Below are 17,705 nucleotides of genomic sequence, written 5' to 3' on the forward strand. Positions count from 1 at the left end.
AGAGAGAAAAGGAGGGGGAGAAAATCCCAAGCCAGCTCCACTGTTGGCACAGAACCGGACAGAACTGGATCTCACGAGGCATGAGATCACAACCTGAGTTCAAGTCAAGAGTTGGACACTCAACTGACTGAGCCGCCTAGGTGCCCCAGCCTGCCTCTTTAATGTGACCTGGGATTTAGCCTGCTGAGCTCCTGGGTGAGCCTACGCACCTGAGAAGGAGCTGGGACCTGCTGCCACCTCTTTGGTTCAGTGCTTTGGGAGTTGTCCATCAGAGGGGAAACCACAACATACCTACCCATACCCACACCTACCTGGAATCTACCACCACTGACTCACCACAGCTGTCATAAGACTTCCCGGGTTGAATCATGCCTCAACCACTTACTGACTGTGTGACCTTTCTGTGTCTCAGTTGCTCCATCTGTAAACGCAGAATAATAATAATACCTACTTTAGAAGTTTGTCATGACAATTAAATGAGTTAACTCATATAAAGGCTTAGAATAGTGACTGCCATATAGTTAACCTGAAGGAGATTGTACCCCAGGGACAGACTCACTCTGTTCTATGCCCACCTGCCCATGTTTCCAGGTGAAGTAAAAGTTGTTCCTGGCCAGAGCGGGCCTTCCAAGTGTTGGGGTCCCAGGTGCATCGACCAAAGAGTCACATGGAGGAGATCTGGGACTGACTACCTTCTGAGTAAATCTGGGCAGCCATCTCATTTGGCCTGTAAGCATGGAAAATGTTCACCTGGATCCTTCTGCTCTGGCCACCTTTGGAAGCCACCTGCCACTCCAAGCCATTAGCTGTCCTCCACCCTGGAGGTAAGACCTGCTAAACTTCTCCTCTCTGGCCATTGAGAACGGCCTCTATGAGCACAGCATTGTGCTCCTCATTGGGAGCCCACGCGGAGAGGCAGATAGCCTCAATCAATTACCCCTGTTCCTTAAAACTTTCCAGCAGCCAGTGGCCCTGGTTAGTCAAACCATCATTCAGGGCAATGAGCTTACAGGAAAACCAGTGATCATAGCAGATCAGAATCAACCTGAAATAAGAGGACGTGACTTCTAATGAAAACAAGACAAGACATGATGAAATAGGAGAGGGACTTCTGCTTTGTCACCTCTTTTTCAAATCCTAATTAAGTAGCAAAGAAATAGAAAAATAAATTCAAGAAAAAAGAAAAAAAGAAAGAAATTCAAAGCAACACAGAAAAATCAGGGTGCTTCTAGCAGACCAATATAGTAAGGAACTTTTGAAAAAAATAAAGGAGGGGCACCAGGGTGGCTCAGTTGGCTGAGCGCCCAACTTCAGCTCAGGTCATGATCTTGTGGCTTGTGAGTTTGAGCCTCACCTTGGGCTCACTGCTGTCAGTGTGGAGCCCACTTCCAATCCTCTCTTTCCCTCTCTGTGCCTCTCCCCCCCGCCTCAAAAATAAACAAACATTTCGTGCATGGAACTAGAGGGTATTATGCTAAGTGAAATTAGCCAGTCAGAGAAGCACAAATATCATATGACTTCACTCATGTGAGGACTTTAAGACACAGAACAGATGAACATAAGGGAAGGGAAGCAAAAATAATATAAAAACAGGGAGGGGGACAGAACACAAGAGACTCATAAATATGGAGAACAAACAGAGGGTTACAGGAGGGGTTGTGGGAGGGGGGATGGGCTAAATGGGTAAGGGGCACTAAGGAACCTACTCCTGAAATCATTGTTTCACTATATGCTAACTAATTTGGATGTAAATTTTAAATAAAAAATAAAATTAAAAAAAATAATAAACATTTTAAAAAAAAGAATAAAGGAAATGGGAATTGATTGACAGACAAATCTAGCAGAGCAGAAGAACCTAAAACAGAGAACAGGGCACTGGAGCAGTTAATGAAATAAAGAGTTGAGCCATGCTTCTAAAACCCTGTCAAGTCACCAACTCCTGGAGCTGCTCATGCAGCAGCTAAGTCCTTTGCATGGGTCACCTGAAGGCCATAGGTATAGTTTTCTGAAGTAATTATTTATCACAGCAGACCAAGGCTCTTGGAAGTCTACGTGCACATCTTTTTCCAACTCCCAGATATTATATCACTAGCTTGAAATTGGCTGGGGAAGGAAGATTTATAACCTGGAAATCAGCAAATGCTACAAATCAAGGCGTGCTCCCTTCACTCTAGAGATGGTTGTTAAACATTTACCAGCATACCACTGCTCCAGTGTAAGCTAAGATTAGAGAAAAAGGACAATGCCCGGAGGGTCAGAGAAACTATGCTAAGAAGAGAAGTTACCCACATAGCCTGCCTATCCCTCCACAATCCTATGAGGCAGATTCCTGTAATCAAAACATGCATTCACTGCCAGGTAAACAGGAGTTCTTATTTGAAGTGAGCAAATGCATTCCAATTATGAAAGAAGTTCAGTTTAGACCTGCACCAACAAATAGGAATTTTGGATTCAACAAACATTTTGGGAAAACCAAGATCATGAAAGAGAGTAGCAAATTCAACAAACAGAACTAGTCTAGGAATAAAAATACAGAGTTAATGGAAACAGATTAAACATTGTTAATATCCTCAGAGTAAGCTGAAAGAGCTGCTATGAAACACAACCAGAATTGATGAAAAATTAAAAATATGATTGTTAAACATAATAGTTGGGGTGAATATGCAACAAATGAGTTGGAAAACTGAGTTGCAAAAATTATTCCAAAATGGTATGCCAAAAAATGAAAAGAAAAAAGAAAGAAAGGGAGAGAGAAAATGAAGGAAAGATGGGATAGAGAGAGTAAGAGAGAAAAGAAAGAAAGAAAGAAACAGTACAGAAGAAAAAAAGAAAAAAAGTAATGTTAAGAGACTTGGAAGAGAGGTACAACAAAAATTGTAGGTATAGTACTGTGAGAATGCAAAGGAAGAAATTATTAAAGAAATAAGAAAAAAGCATTTCCCAAAACTAAAGAGGGACTTGGACAGAAGAGGCTTATTATATGCCAAGCAGAATTAATGCAAAATTATCTTCTAAAGATACCCAAGTATTAACTAACATGACAATGAAAAGTCTTTCCTTCCTCTGTTTCTATTATTTAAAAAAAAATTTTTTTTAACGTTTATTTATTTTTGAGACAGAGAGAGACAGAGCATGAACAGGGGAGGGGCAGAGAGAGAGGGAGACACAGAATCTGAAACAGGCTCCAGGCTTTGAGTGATCAGCACAGAGCCCGATGCAGGGCTCGAACTCACGGACTGTGAGATCATGACCTGAGCCGAAGTGGGACGCTTAATGGACCGAGCCACCCAGGTGCCCCTCTATTATTTTTTTAAAAAATTTTAATGTTTATTTTTGAGAGAGAGAGAGAGAGAGGGAGAGAGCACAAGCAGGGGAGGGGCAAAGAGAGAGAGGGAGATAGAGAGGGAGATACAGAATCTGAAGCCAGCTCCAGGTTCTGAGCTGTCAGCTCAGAGCCCAATCAATGAGGGGCTCAAACTCACAAACTGGGAGATCATGACCCGAGCCCAAGTCAGACAACCAACCAACTGAGCCACCCAGGCGCTCTTCCTTCCTCTGTTTTTAGAAACCACCCATAAGTAATCAGAAGAATTTTGCCAACTCCATATCTGATGAAACTAGACGGCATCTAAAGCTAAAATAGGAAGAAATACTGCCAACCTGGCAAAGGTCAAACAGAGGTCAGGGAAGCATGGAACCCAGAGCTGCATATCTGAGAAAAAGCCAGTTGAACCATGACTCTAAAGTAAAGTGCATTGCTTAGGGTGAAAATTAATAGTCCCTCTTTTGTAACAATGGAGGTGGTGAGAACTTCTCTGGAATCAGTTTGTTACTGAGAAAAAGCTAAGGAAGTTGATTTAAGCAAGAAATATCACAGACTAATCATATTTTTCAGGAAGTTGTTGAGGGAGGAGGGAAAGGGGGAGACTGCATTGTGTCATCCCTTTGGTGCAGACCTTAAATAGGCTACAGAGAAGCAAAATCCAAAGGAACTGATACACACACAAAACCAACCATGTGTTATGGGGAGAGTTTCTTCTGACTATGAATGTGTGCTGGCATCTCTCACACAAAATTCCAGTAAATTGCTGTCTTAATAGTTCATTTAAAGCTGCATAAGTTAAGAAAAAAAAAAAAAAAGAGCTAGCATAGCGCTATAGAAAGAGACAAGAAAGAAGGGGAGGGGGGTGGACAGGCAAAACAAATGACAGATGAAGAATTTTCACCACGGAGCAGATAAAAACTGAGGCCAAACAAATTAAGTTTTAAAATTTTATCTCATTTTTTTTTAATGCTTATTTATTGTTGAGAGAGAGACAGAGTGTGAGCTGCGGAGGGGCAGAGAGAGGGGAAACACGGAATCTGATGCAGGTTCCAGGCTCTGAGCTGTCCACACAGAACCTGACATGGGCCTCGAACTCGTGAACCACGAGATCATGACCTGAGCTGAAGTCAGATGCTTAACCAACTGAGCCACCTAGGAGCCCCTAAAATTTTATCTTTATTAATCTGTATAAAACGAGCATAAAGCAGATATATAAGATTTAAGGGAACATAACATGAAAACACGGAGATAAGCTTTCTTTATGTTGATGACACGAGACAGTTGGGCTCAGGGAGAAATGAAAAGAAAAGAAAAATTGCAAGGAGGGGCCTGGCTGGCTCAGTCAGTAGAGCATGTGATTCCTGATCTCAGAGTCCTGAGTTGGAGCCCCAGGCTGGGTGTAGTGATTACTTTTTTTAAAAATTGGGGGAAAAAAAGCAGCTGATAGTGTGGAGCATGCTTGGGATTCTCTGTCTCTCCCTCTCTCTCTCTCTCTGCCCCTCGACCACTTGTGCTCTCTGTCTTTCAAAATAATAAATAAATAAACTTTTAAAAAATTAAAAGAAAAGGAAGCAGCACAAAGGAAAATAGGTATTGCTGAAAACACAGTGAGGTAGGTACACAGAGGACAGGTTTTAAAAAAAAGAACAAAACAAAATGAAAATTTTTTAAAATTTAAAAGGACCAGAGAGAAAAATAAGAATTTTGGAAAACAGGGGATAACAAATCTATGTATGCATGATTGGTGTCTGTCAGGCTTAAACACTGCAATAAGATAGTTAAGATAACATTTAAATGAACATTTAAGAAGTATTTAAGATATAATTCAAAAGGACATTCCAGAGGCATCTGGGTGGCTCAGTCCGTTGAGCAGTTGAGCGTCCAACTTTGGCTCAGGTCATGATCTCAGAGTCGTGAGTTCAAACCTCGCGATGGGCTCTGACAGCTCACAGCCAGGAGCCTGCTTCAGATTCTGTGTCTCCCTCTCTCTTTGCCCCTCCCCTCTCATGCTCTGTCTCTCTTTCTTTCTTTCTCTCTCTCTCAAAAATAAGTAAACATTAAAAACAAGTTTAAAAAAAAAGGATATTCCAGTAACAAAAGACTTATACCAACTGATCAAAGAGACACCACATATCATTGGCCAAATCTGCTTGCCAGATACCAAAATTTGTTTTTCCCTTCTTCCAAAGAGCGGGGCATGGCTGGAGTCCCTGCATCACTGTGTGGAGAAGGGTTGTTCTATGATCTGGAACACCTAGTGTAGACAGTTACCCTAGGGAGAAATAAACTTTATTTCGTTATGGCCATTTCATTTTATTTGGGATCTATTATAGTAATTTAGCCTATCCTAACAGAGTCACAGACAAAATGAATGTGGAACATCTCCAATAAGATATATTGTAATAAATTTCTTTAACTTCAAACAAAAACAGATAACCTTTTGAACAGACAGATTGAAAAAATGATGTAAAAAAGGAAAACTAATTCAGGCTTACTTCAGACTTCTCTATGGGATATTTACTTGTAGGAGACAGTAGAACAGTCCCATAAAATTGAGAAAATCAAGTCGGACACAATAATTTTACGCAACTGAAGCAGTCAAATAGTCACTGAAGTGAAAAATTAATAGAACATTTTACTTTTGTTCTGTTTTACATACTCGTACCTTCGGTGGTAAAATGTCTGTGTTTTTTGCTCCCAAACATCGAATTGGTTTCTGTAACTTTGACTTGTGCCCTAACCCCCAAACCTAGTTTCACCACCATTTTTTAACATCTGAGGAAAATTATTTCGATTTCTTTCTTTCTTTTTAATGTTTAAGTTTTTAATCTATTTTTATTTTATTTATTTCTTCTATGTCCCACATGGGGCTCCAAATCAGAACCCCGAGATTAAGAGTCACATGCACTACCAACTAAGCTAGCCAGGCATCCTGTGAGTTCTCATCTTTTTTAAAATAAGTAGTACATTCACATGCAACAAAACTCAAAAGTTGTAAAAGCCAGGTCTCTCTCTCTCTCTCTCTCTCTTTACGTTTATTATGTTTGAGAGAGAGAAAGAGGGAGGAACAGTGTGAGACAGAGATAGAGAATCCCAAGCAGGCTCCATCCACACTGCCAGCACAGCCCGACTCAGGGCTTGAACTCATGAACCATGAGATCATGACCTGAGCTGAAATCAAGAGTTGGATGCTTAACCAACTGAGCCACCCTGGCACCCCCAAGATATAAACTACTTAATCTAAAGAATAGATCTGTGAATACATGGAGGAAAGATGCAATATAAGTGAGATTACCCAGAAGGTAATGGTTTAGCAGTTTTCTTTTTTTGGAGGAGTTGTGCTTGAAGACAGCTTGAAGAAAGGGGTGATTTTAGCCAGCATATGGGAAGTGGGAAGAAAAAAAAAACATACATTTTCTGGATTTAAATGGAAAAAAAAAAAAACCTACTTGGTGACAGTTTGTTCTTGAAACAGTATTTTTAAAAAAGCTTATTAAGGCAGATGTCATCCAGTGGGTTGTAAGGCTAGAAATGAAATTTTGTTTTGTCACCTTTGGATCTGGCCAGTTTGGCCAGTCCAGTTGCCTCCCTGCAAATAGTTCATCAGGATTTAATGGTTTTTCTTAAGGATTTGCTAGAGAACATTGCAGTCATATCTACAGACTCCTTTGGTTGCTGTTCCCTCTGCCCATCAAAAGTGACTTTTTAAAAATATATTTATTTATTTTTGATAAAGAGAGCACAAGCGGGGGAGAGGCCAAGAGAGAGGGAGACACAGAATCTGAAGCAGGCTCCAGGCTCCAAGCTGTCAGCACAGAGCCCGATGCTGTCCTCGAACTCATGAACGGAGAGATCATGACCTGAGCCAAAGTTGGACACTTAAACCACTGAGCCACCAAGGTGCGCAAAAGTCGCTATTTTTTTTAACTTGTTTTATTTTATTTTTATTTTTTTAAATTTACATCCAAATTAGTTAGCATATGGGGAAACAATGATTTCAGGAGTAGATTCCTTAGTGTCTCTTACCCATTTAACCTATTCGCCCTCCCACAGCCCCTCCAGTAACCCTCAGTTTGTTCTCCATATTTATGAGTCTCTTCTGTTTTGTCCCCCTCCCTGTTTTTATATTCTTTTTGTTTCCCTTCCCTTATGTTCATCTGTTTTGTCTCAAAGTCCTCATATGAGTGAAGTCATATGATTTTTGTCTTTCTCTGACTAATTCCACTTAGCATAATACCCTCCAGTTCCATCCACGTAGTTGCAAATGGCAAGATTTCATTCTTTTTGATGGCTGAGTAATACTCCATTGTATATATATACCACCTCTTCTTTATCCATTCATCCACCGATGGACATTTGGGCTCTTTCCATACTTTGGCTATTGTTGATAGTGCTGCTATAAACATGGGGGTGCATGTGTCCCTTCGAAACAGCACACCTGTATCCCGTGGGTAAACACCTAGTAGTGCAATTGCTGGGTTGTAGGGTAGTTCTATTTTTAGTTTTTTGAGGAACCTCCATACTGTTTCCCAGAGTGGCTGCACCAGCTTGCATTCCCACCAGCACTGCAAGAGATCCTCTTTCTCCGCATCCTCGCCAACATCCGTTGTCACCTGAGTTGTTAATGTTGGCCATTCTGACAGGTGTGAGGTGGTATCTCATTGTGGTTTTGATTTGTATTTCCCTGATGATGAGTGATGTTGAGCATTTTTTCATGTGTCGGTTGGCCATCTGGATGTCTTCTTTAGAGAAGTGTCTATTCATGTCTTTTGAAAAGTGGCTGGTTTTTGATACATTTGTCAGACATCCTGTTTGGGGTGGGACGGCTTTAGGTTTTGATTAGAATCTGAGTTTTTGGACAATTACATTTTTGCATGTTTCAGAACTGACAGTGAGGACAGAAAAGGTTTTTTAAAAAGAATAAGATGGAAATATATTTGTTTGAAATTTTTATGGGATCCTTATTAGTTAGCATTCATATTCATTCAGAGCACCGGCGTTAGAAAGACAGTAACCAAGGAACTGTCTGATGAACACCAGATCATGAGATAAAAAAACAAACAAACAACCATAGGGCTACCTGGGTGGTTCATTTGGTTGAGTGGTTGACTTTAGCTCAGGTCATGATCTTGAGATTCATGAGTTCTAGCCCTACCCACGTCGGCCCCGCTGCTGTCGGCCTGTCGGCACAGACCCTACTTTGGATCCTCTGTGCCCCCCCTCTCTGCGCCTCCCCCTCTCACACTCTCCCCAAAGTAAATAAATATTAAAAACAAATAAATAAAAATAAAAGCCCGGATTCGATGAATTTAACTTCCACCCTTGACCAATCACCTTTTTTGACCTCTTCTGTTTCTTGTGGCCTCACCTACCTTCCTTCCTAACACTTTCTTCATGCTTCTATGAACAGTAGTTTACCACTGTGAATAAGTTTTCCACAAGTTAACAGTAGTTTACCACTTGCTAGATTTTTTGACCTTGGCAATTGATTTAATTTTCTGGAGCATATTTTCTCATCTGTAAAATTGGGACAATAATAGTAATGGCATCATAGGCTTAATGTGAGGATTCAGTGAGGGAGATTCATGAAAGGGGCCTTTCTGGTGCAAAGCTATGACTGCACATGCAGTTAGGGTTGTTTTTTCCAACTAAGTGATTAAGATCCTATTAGACCTAGACAGGTCTAATCCAGAAGCACTCTTCTGTAGCTCCAGTTGTACTCTCCATCTCATGTCCTTTCCTCTAGTTAAGGACCACATTTCTACCATTATCTTCCCTTTCTATCACTTTGGCTCAACCTTGTGGCATCCCAGCATGACTTCGCACTGCTCATCTTAACACGCCCCGCTTTCGTCACCGTTCCCTTTCACAGCAAAACTTCTTGAACGAGCTGTCTCTACTTGTGCTCTTTACTTCCCCTTCTCCCTTCAACCCATTCTCACCATATGTATATCTCCACCACTTGCCAAGGCTCTCTCCATTGGTCATTTCTCAGTGTTTGTCCTCCTCTGACCAGCTCTTAAAACATTCTCCTGGCTTCAACGTCATCCCTTTTTTCTCTTTTCTTTTTTCTTTTTCGTATATTGTTATAAATTTTTTATGTTTATTTATTTTTTAGAGATAGAAAGAATGCTATCAGGGGAGGGGCACAGAGAGAGGGAGAGAGAGGACCCAAAGTGGGCTCTGTGCTGACGGCAGAGAAATGGACACGGGGTGCGAACTCACGAACCGTGAGATCATGACTTGAGCTAAAGTTGGACGCTTAACCGACTGACCCACCCAGGCGCCCCGTCATCCCTTTTTTCCTGACCTTTCTTCTACTTTGCTTCTCTTCCTTAATCTCTATTGCAGGCTCAGCTACTTCCCCTGACCTGAAAGTGTAGAAGTGCCCCAGAGCTTTTTGTTCAGTCCCCCCTCCTCTCTTCTCTCTCTGTGATCTCCTCTATATTTGTTGATGATCCTCAATGTTGTCTTCAATGCAGCCTCTGTCCTGAGCTCCCAAGTCATACATCCAGGTGCCTGATGGACATTTCCACTTGGATTTCCAATAGGCACCTCAGCCTAACCTGGCCAATCAGAACACTTGGGTCCCCTCCTTCCTTTCTCCAGAACAGCAGCTCTTCCTATCTTTTCCACCTCTGTGGCACCATTTTACACCTACTTCTCAGGCATAACTGCTAGATCATCCTTGATTTCTTTCTTCCCTTCATACCCCATGCCCAATCCATTAGCAAATTCTGTTAGCTTCACAATCAAAATAGATCTTAAGCTTGACTGCTTCTTCTTTTCACTTCCACTGCTGTCAGCTAGTTCCTGCGTGTCCTCTCTTGTCAGGACTATTGCATCTATGTTTTGAGTGGCCTCCCAGTTACCACCCCCTCATCCTTTCACCCAGAGCAGTCAATGTGATCTTTTAAAACATAAACCATGTATCTCTGCAGCTTTAAAACCCTCCATTGGCTTCCTATGCCACTTAGACTATGAACCAGTCTCTCCGTCCTTGACTCTGCTTTCATCTCTTATCATTTCCCATTTGACCACCACTCCAACTATGCTGGCCTCCTTTCCACTTACTTGAACACATCAAGCTCATTGCTAACTCTGGGCCTTTGCATTATTTGATCCTTCCACGTGGACCTCTCTGCCGACATTTGCATGGCTGTTTCCTTTGGTTCATTCAGTTTGCTGCTTAAATGTCGCTTCCTTAGGGATGCCACTCCAGGTGGAGAAGAAGTCCCCGCTCCCTGCCTCAATCTATCCCAATTATATGTCATAGTATGTATCACTATCCTTAGGGCCTGTCTCCCCACACTTAGTGCCATGAGAATAACGAAGTTGTTTGTCTCTTTTACTATGGGACTGCCCAGTATTTAGAAGAGGGCCTATATGTGTACGGTAAATGTTTGTTACTCTTCCTTCCCCTCATTTGTCCAAGAAACTCAGGGACTATCCTTCTTACCAGTACACTGTGTTACTGCTGATATCTAGTGCTACACAGTTGCACAAGGTGCACTGAGGTCTCTGCTCAGGCCTCAGCAAATCTTCAAGGGAGACCAAGCCCACCCCCCTATATTCTTAGCTCACCCAAAGGTGCCTCTTCTCTTGGGCTCCTATGGTTATAATCCCTAGTGCTCTGTTCTCCCAGTTCCCATACATAGCCAGCTCCTAGGGGGCTAGCTGCTCCCAGAAGCCCTGAGTTTTATAAGTGGCTCTGGAATCTACTCCCCCAGGGATCCAAAGACCTCTGTGCTAATGGAAGAAACATCCTGTGAATTGAGGTCAGTTTCCTGCCTGTTCTTTGACGTGGCATCATCTCTTCCTCCAGAATGAGATGTACTTTCCAGTGGACTGTCTTATCATGCTGTCTGTGAAAGAAACATAAAACACCTGACAGGTTTTTGAAGGGTTTACAGTGCTAGTGATCACAGGGAACCCAACACAGTTTTCAAAAGTAAGAAAAGACAGGGGTGTCTTTTTTTTTTTTAATATATTTTGAGAGAGAGAGAGAACAAGAGGGCAGGGGCCATGAGAGAGGGAGACAGAAACCCAAGCAGGCTCCCTGCCGTCAGCACAGATCCTGATGTGGGACTTTGAACTCACGAACCACGAGATCATGACCTGAGCAGAAATCAAGAGTTGGACGCTTAAGCCATGGACCTGAGCCACCCAGGCACCCGTCTTGTCACTTTTCTTGAAAAGACCGAAAGAGACAGAGACAAAGAGGGGGTAGGGGGAGAGAGAAAAAGAAAAAGAAAAAGGAAAAAATTGAATTTCTTTGAGAGGTTCAGAACAAACAGTTCACGTATTCATTTAATAAATGTTTATTGGTTTTCAGCTATATGCCAGGCACTCTTCTAGGTGCATTATTTTGCAATTGTCATTGTCTCTATTGTTTTCTTTCCTATGAGTCTATATTAGATTGTGAATTTCTTAAAAGCAGAGGTAGTCTTTTCATTGTATTAAGTGCCCGATAATTGTCTATTGCCTGAATAAATGAGAGGAGAGAGTTAGTGAAAGACTTAGGGCAGATTTGGCCCAATTACATCTATATTCAAATGAAAACAAAGAACAGTGATTGCTCTTTAAATTGTACTATGTTATTACGTTAAAATAAATTTAGATGTTTAGTAATTGTCATAATCTCACCACCCTAACACACACATTTTTCATGCTTGCTTTTGATTTTTGTCCATTTGCACTCATAGTTTTTTATACACATAACTTTAATGTATTTCCCATGTCATCTTCTGCCTTTCCACTTATTAAGGACAAACATATTTATATGTTTTTACATTATCATACTTTGTACATTTATGACTTTCTGTAATTTACCAATTTCTCTTTTCTTACTTTATAAAAATTTAAAGGGGCGCCTGGTTGGGTCAGTCGGTTGAGCGACTGACTTCGGCTCAGGTCATGATCTCACGGTTTGTGAGTTCGAGCCCCGCGTCCGGCTCTGTGCTGACAGCTCAGAGCCTGGAGCCTGCTTCTGATTCTGTGTCTCCTTCTCTCTCTCTGCCCCTCCCCCACTCATGCTCTGTCTCTCTCTCTGTCTCAGAAATAAATAAACATTAAAAAAATTTTTTTTAAGTAATCTCTACACCCAATGAGGGGCTCAAACTCATGACCTCGAGATCAAGAAATGCGTCCCCTGTCTCTTCTTTTGAAAACTGTTTGGGTTCCCTGTGATCACTAGCACTGTAAACCTCTGAACAACCTGTCAGGTGTTTTATGTTTCTTTCACAGACAGCATGATAAGAAGAGTCCACTGGAAAGTACATCTCATTCTGGAGGAAGAGATGATGCCACATCAAAGAGCAGGCAGTCAATTCCAGGTACACTCAGGAGAGGAGAAGGGTGTGCCTAGCAAGCCGCTCTGAAATGAGAAGAGTGTGTGCAGGGTGATATTTAGCTCCATTCTGGACTTTGATTAGCATGTTTCTGTCTCCTGGCCCTTGTATAGCAGCCTGCCTGGATACCATCTGCCAAGCTTTTGCGTTTCTTTCTGTTTTGCGTAAAGTTTTTGCTTTCAGTATGCTGCTATTGAGTAAGGAAAACCAAGAGAACACCAGACTTCAGGGATCTACTTCTTTCTCTTCTGCCTTTTAATGACCCTCAGTCCTTTTGCGGCTTGTTATCATCAAGTACAAGATAAGTACAGAGGACTACCGCATCTGACACAGGATGCTCCCCTTTCAAGAAGTTAGGAAATAGGAGAGGTTTATAAAAGCTTCTCATTTGCAAAATGGGAAAAATGTGTTTTACTTTATAGGCAACTCTTCTGAAACAGAACTAGTTTTACTTATTTATTAAAAAAAATTTTTTAATGTTTATTTTTGAGAGAGAGCGAGCTAGAGCACCAGCGGGAGAGAGAGATACACAGAATATGAAGCAGGCTCCAGGCTCTGAGCTGTCAGCACAGAGGCTGATGTGGGTCTTAACTCGTGAACCATGAGGTCATGACCTGAGCCAAAGGCAGACACTTAACTGACAGAGGCACCCAGGCACCCCTAGAACAGAACTAGTTTAAATGAAGTAATGAGAAAGCGGCCTTTATAACTAACTGTTGATTAAGGGGGTATGAGCTGTGAAACCAAGATGGGAAATAAGAGATCAAACTAAGGAATGAAAAGGGGATGTTCTCTGAGTATCTTGTCCTCAAATGTTGGAGACAAAGTCATATTTTTGTAAACCAGAGAATGTAGATTTATTTTGTGTTAATTTCTCCTGTCTTATTTGCTACCACTTGTCAAATTACATTATAGCTGTTATGTTATAGCTTTGGATTATAGCATACATGTTTGGGGCAGAGTTTAATGCCGACCAACAGCGTCCCCTGGAAGCATGTTGATAGGAGGTATAATGAGAGAGAGATCCTACGAGGAAGATGAATCTGGTGGTGGGGACACCCAAAAGTTGAAGGCCAACTTGTTTAGAGGCCCTTCACAAGAGGAGATCTCCTCTGGGAGCCAATCTTGACTTTATTATCTCAATTTAATTTTATTTTTGTTACAAAAGGCAGCTTATCCTTTAAGAAATATACTCAAGTATACTCAAGCCCCAAAGAATTCTTTCGAAAATATTTAAAATAATGTGAGAAAATTAACTCAAGTAGAACGTCAATAATGCTATTTTTATAAGCTCTAAGATCTAGCACCATATGCAATTAAGAGTATGAGTAACAGATGAATGGGGTTACTGCATATTCAAAGTCTTATCCACCTTGACATTTCTGTGATAGGTTCAATCATTCATCCATTGTTTTGCCATTTATTGAGTGACTCTTAAGTGCCAGGCAAGGAGTGGAACACTGTTATTTGTGTCAGTTTTTTTTTTTTAAAGTTTATTTATTTTGAGAGAGACAGAGAGGGTGCAAGTGGGGGAGGAGGAGGAGGAGGAAGAGGAGAGAGAGAGAGAGAGAGAGAGAGAGAGAGAGAGGATCTCAAGCAGGCTCCATGTTGTCAGTGCAGAGCTTGATGTGGGCTCAAACTCATGAAACTGTGAGATCATGACCTGAGCTGAAATCAAGAGTCAGATGCTCAACTGACTAAGCCACCCAGGCGCTCCTGTGTCAGTTTTTAATAGTTTTGGAATGTGTTTGGATGAGTAAGGACTAAGCGTTTGGGTCACAAATACTTAATGGCACATATAAGTGAGCTACCCTCTCAGGGCTTTATCTGTGCTCTGCCAGATTGTATGTGCATCCCAGGAAGCTTCACTCGAGAGAACAGAATGTAGCTAATACCACCCACATTTTTCTTCTACTTCACTGTCTTGTCTGAAATTTAGTCACCTTAATCACTGTTTACAATAAATTTCCACAATTTAAATATCAGGCAATTACGGCATTTTGGTGTTTTAGGTATGGTGTTTTGGCCCCAATGAACCTTGTAAATACCTAAAATACACAGAATATTTATCTTTGTGGTAAGCCTGCCTCTAATATTTATGGGACCAGAGGTAGGAGTACAAACGGAGGCTAGCGTACCATGCGCAGTTATTTGAGTACTGTGCTAAATTGTCAGTGTTGCAACACTAAAAAAAGGAAAATCTGTGCTTGATACCACTTTGTTATGTAAAACGGTACTTTGTTATGCAAGAATCTATTGCATTCTTGTTGGGAGGAATAATTCAACAAGTTAACTAATTTGTCTTTTAAGCACTTCTGTTGCTCAGATTCTGTCTGAACTCCAAAGCAGTCTCTCTGTGATATGCGCAGCTATCCCACCCACAGATTTTCACAGTATCTTGGAGTTCTACCTTTTGTTTTGAAGACACAGCACAAGGGCTACGGAGAAGTGTTTCTCACGGGCCTGAATAGTGTTGGTCATGGCAGAGGGTATATGTAGTTATGGGCCAGAGTTCAGCCTCAGCTCGAGAGTGTCAGAGGCACCTATTAGTTTTTTAGTAAATAATATGTTAGTAATATGTAAGGTCTTTTAAAGTATGGGTCCAAGATAAGACTTCTCCTCCCCAGGTCTAAGCTGGGTAGTGCCTAGGATTTTAATGCCATGCTTACTTGTAGAGTGATCTAGATGGTTGTATATATTTTTAGAATTTCTTCAGGATGAAGAAAGACAGTGCTAGACTAATGGTTTAGAGAATTGTAGCAAATTTCTAAGTTAGACTTATGTTAGACTTAAGTTAGATGCAAATGATAGTTTCATGAAGACTTTTTAAAGAAAAGGAAATAGCAAACATATACAAAAAGAGTATAGTACTGTATAGTGAACCACCGTATTTCCATTACCTAGCTCTCAACAATTATCAACTCGTGGTCAATCCTGTTTCATCGATACTTCTATTCGTTGTTTCTTCTTCATGGTTATTTAAAAAAATTTTTTTAATGTTTATTTATTTTTGAGAGAGAGAGAGAGAGAGAAAGCATGAAGGGGGGAGGGACAGAGAGAGAGGGAGACCCAGAATTTGAAGCAGACTCCAGGCTCCGAGCTGTCAGCACAGAGCCCCTCACAGGGCTCAAACTCACAACCGTGAGATCATGACCTGAGCCAAAATCAGACGGTCAACCGACTGAGCCACAGGGATCCCCCTCATGGTTATTTTAAAGCAAATCCTAGATGTGTTATCATTACATCCTATATATTTCTAAAAGATATTCTTAAAAAAGATACCATCAAAATACCATTATCCAATTATTTCCAATTCAACAAATACTTTACAGGTTCACCCAGGTGCAAGGCACTATGTGATTTTTGCTTTTTTATTTTTTTGTTATTTTTTTTTTTTATTTGAGAGAGAGAGTGCAAGTCGGGGAATAGGGCAGAGGGAGAGAGAGAGAGAAAGAGAGAGAGAGAGAGAGCGCGAGCACGAGGCGGGGCGGGAGAGGAGGGGAGGGAGAGGGAAAATTCCAAGCGGGGTCCACGCTCAGCACTAAGCCTGAAGTGGGTCTCTGTCCCACCAGCCTGGGATCATGACCTGAGCCGAACTCAACAGTCTGACACTCAAGCAACTGAGCCATCCTGGCACCGTGGTTTTTGCTTTTGAGGTTGAAAAAACACTGTTGTAGTGTTCATTATGTTTCAATCGCAAGATCTGAGGAGGTGTAATATATGTATATAGTTAAAACTACACTAAATCTATTAGTGGGGTTTGGCTTCAAGAACTGTAGACTTTGCATCTAGCTGACCTGGTGACATTGAACTTGAGGCCTCTCCAGAGGATTTCATTTTTTCCCCTAACCTCTGGAAAGCAAGGTGTGGGAAAGGGATTTAGTTTATGTTATGCCAGGACGTGTTTAAACTTGTTTCTTTTTCCAAAATGTACAAGTTGCTAAGAGAACTAGGGGCTTAAATGAACAAGTCCTGGAAGAGACTTTTTTCTTTAACTGCCTGGATCAGGGAAATTCCTTCCTTCGGGGCCACGTTCCTGCTGTCACCCGGACTGGCTGGTTTGCTCCTGGCGTGCTAGAGGTCAGCGGTTTGGGCAGGGGACTTGGTGCTTGGGTCTCCCGCAGCTCCAGCGACTCTCAGGCGACACTGGGCGTCTCCTCCTTTTCCGGCCTCGGAAGGTTTTGTTTTGGTTCTTAGTTCCTTGTTAAGGAAAGGCACCCTGTTGACCAAAGGTTTCCCTGTCTCCTCCCGGTGGCTAGACGCCAAGTTTCTCCTATCCCAGCTCGACCAGACTTGGGTCCCTTCAAGATCCTCGAAGGCCGGGGAAGCAAGTCTTGAGAAGAGGAAAAGAGCAGGCAGCCAGGCTGTCGTACCCAATGCCATTGGCCAGCTCATTTCTTCGCTCCGTTCCTGGGCCAGTACCTATTGTACCGCAAAGGGTGCGGGCAGTCTCCCAGGTGACTCCTCAAGAACCCGGTTCTCCACCATTCCCAAGAGAATACTCAATTTGGCCCAGCCCGCGCTCGCGCGGGATAAAAAGGAAGGTGACCAAATCCCAGGAATGGGACGCGGGGCGCATGCGCAACCAAGGCGGTGGCATTCAAGAGCTCGCCCGCGACGCAGCCGCTAGGTGGCGCATGCGCCCTGGAGGGTGCGGGCCGGTCTCCGGGAAGAAGGCGGCGGCGGCGGCGGCGGCGGGGAAAGGCGGGGGCGCCGTGGGGGCCGGGCCCGTGTTTACACAGCGGCGGGCGGACGCGGACGCGGAACCCGGCGCGGTGGCGGCAGGATGGTCATGGCGCATTTCGTCGAGAATTTTTGGGTAAGAGAGGGAGGTTGGAAATAGTGTGCGTTTTGGGGTGTGAGGCTTTCTGCGCCTGACGTCGGCCTGTGTGCGCTCCGGGCGGCGGCTGCGGCGGCGGCGGCGGTGGTGGCGGCGGTGGCGGCTAAGGCTTCGCGGGAAGGGCTAGCGTCCTCGTACCGCCGCCGGCTGGGTCCCGCCTGGATGAAGCCAGGCGGGCGACGGGCCGCCG

The 17,705-nt window shown here is 42.7% G+C and overlaps 1 protein-coding gene across 1 annotated transcript in view; it reads left to right on the forward strand.

Annotated features, from left to right (window-relative positions):
- Positions 1-695: 695 nt before the first annotated feature.
- The window catches only part of FCHO2 (FCH and mu domain containing endocytic adaptor 2), a 139,590-nt gene continuing 122,580 nt past the window's right edge, over positions 696-17,705 (forward strand). The window contains exons 1-2 of the mRNA XM_049649622.1: positions 696-824; positions 12,572-12,660. Of these exons, the coding sequence (XP_049505579.1) occupies positions 743-824; positions 12,572-12,660 (171 nt within the window). The 5' untranslated portion in view covers positions 696-742. The remainder of the gene's footprint in view (positions 825-12,571; positions 12,661-17,705) is intronic.

The sequence above is a fragment of the Panthera uncia genome, assembly GCF_023721935.1.
Source record: "Panthera uncia isolate 11264 chromosome A1 unlocalized genomic scaffold, Puncia_PCG_1.0 HiC_scaffold_17, whole genome shotgun sequence".
Taxonomy (NCBI): Eukaryota; Metazoa; Chordata; class Mammalia; order Carnivora; family Felidae; genus Panthera; species Panthera uncia.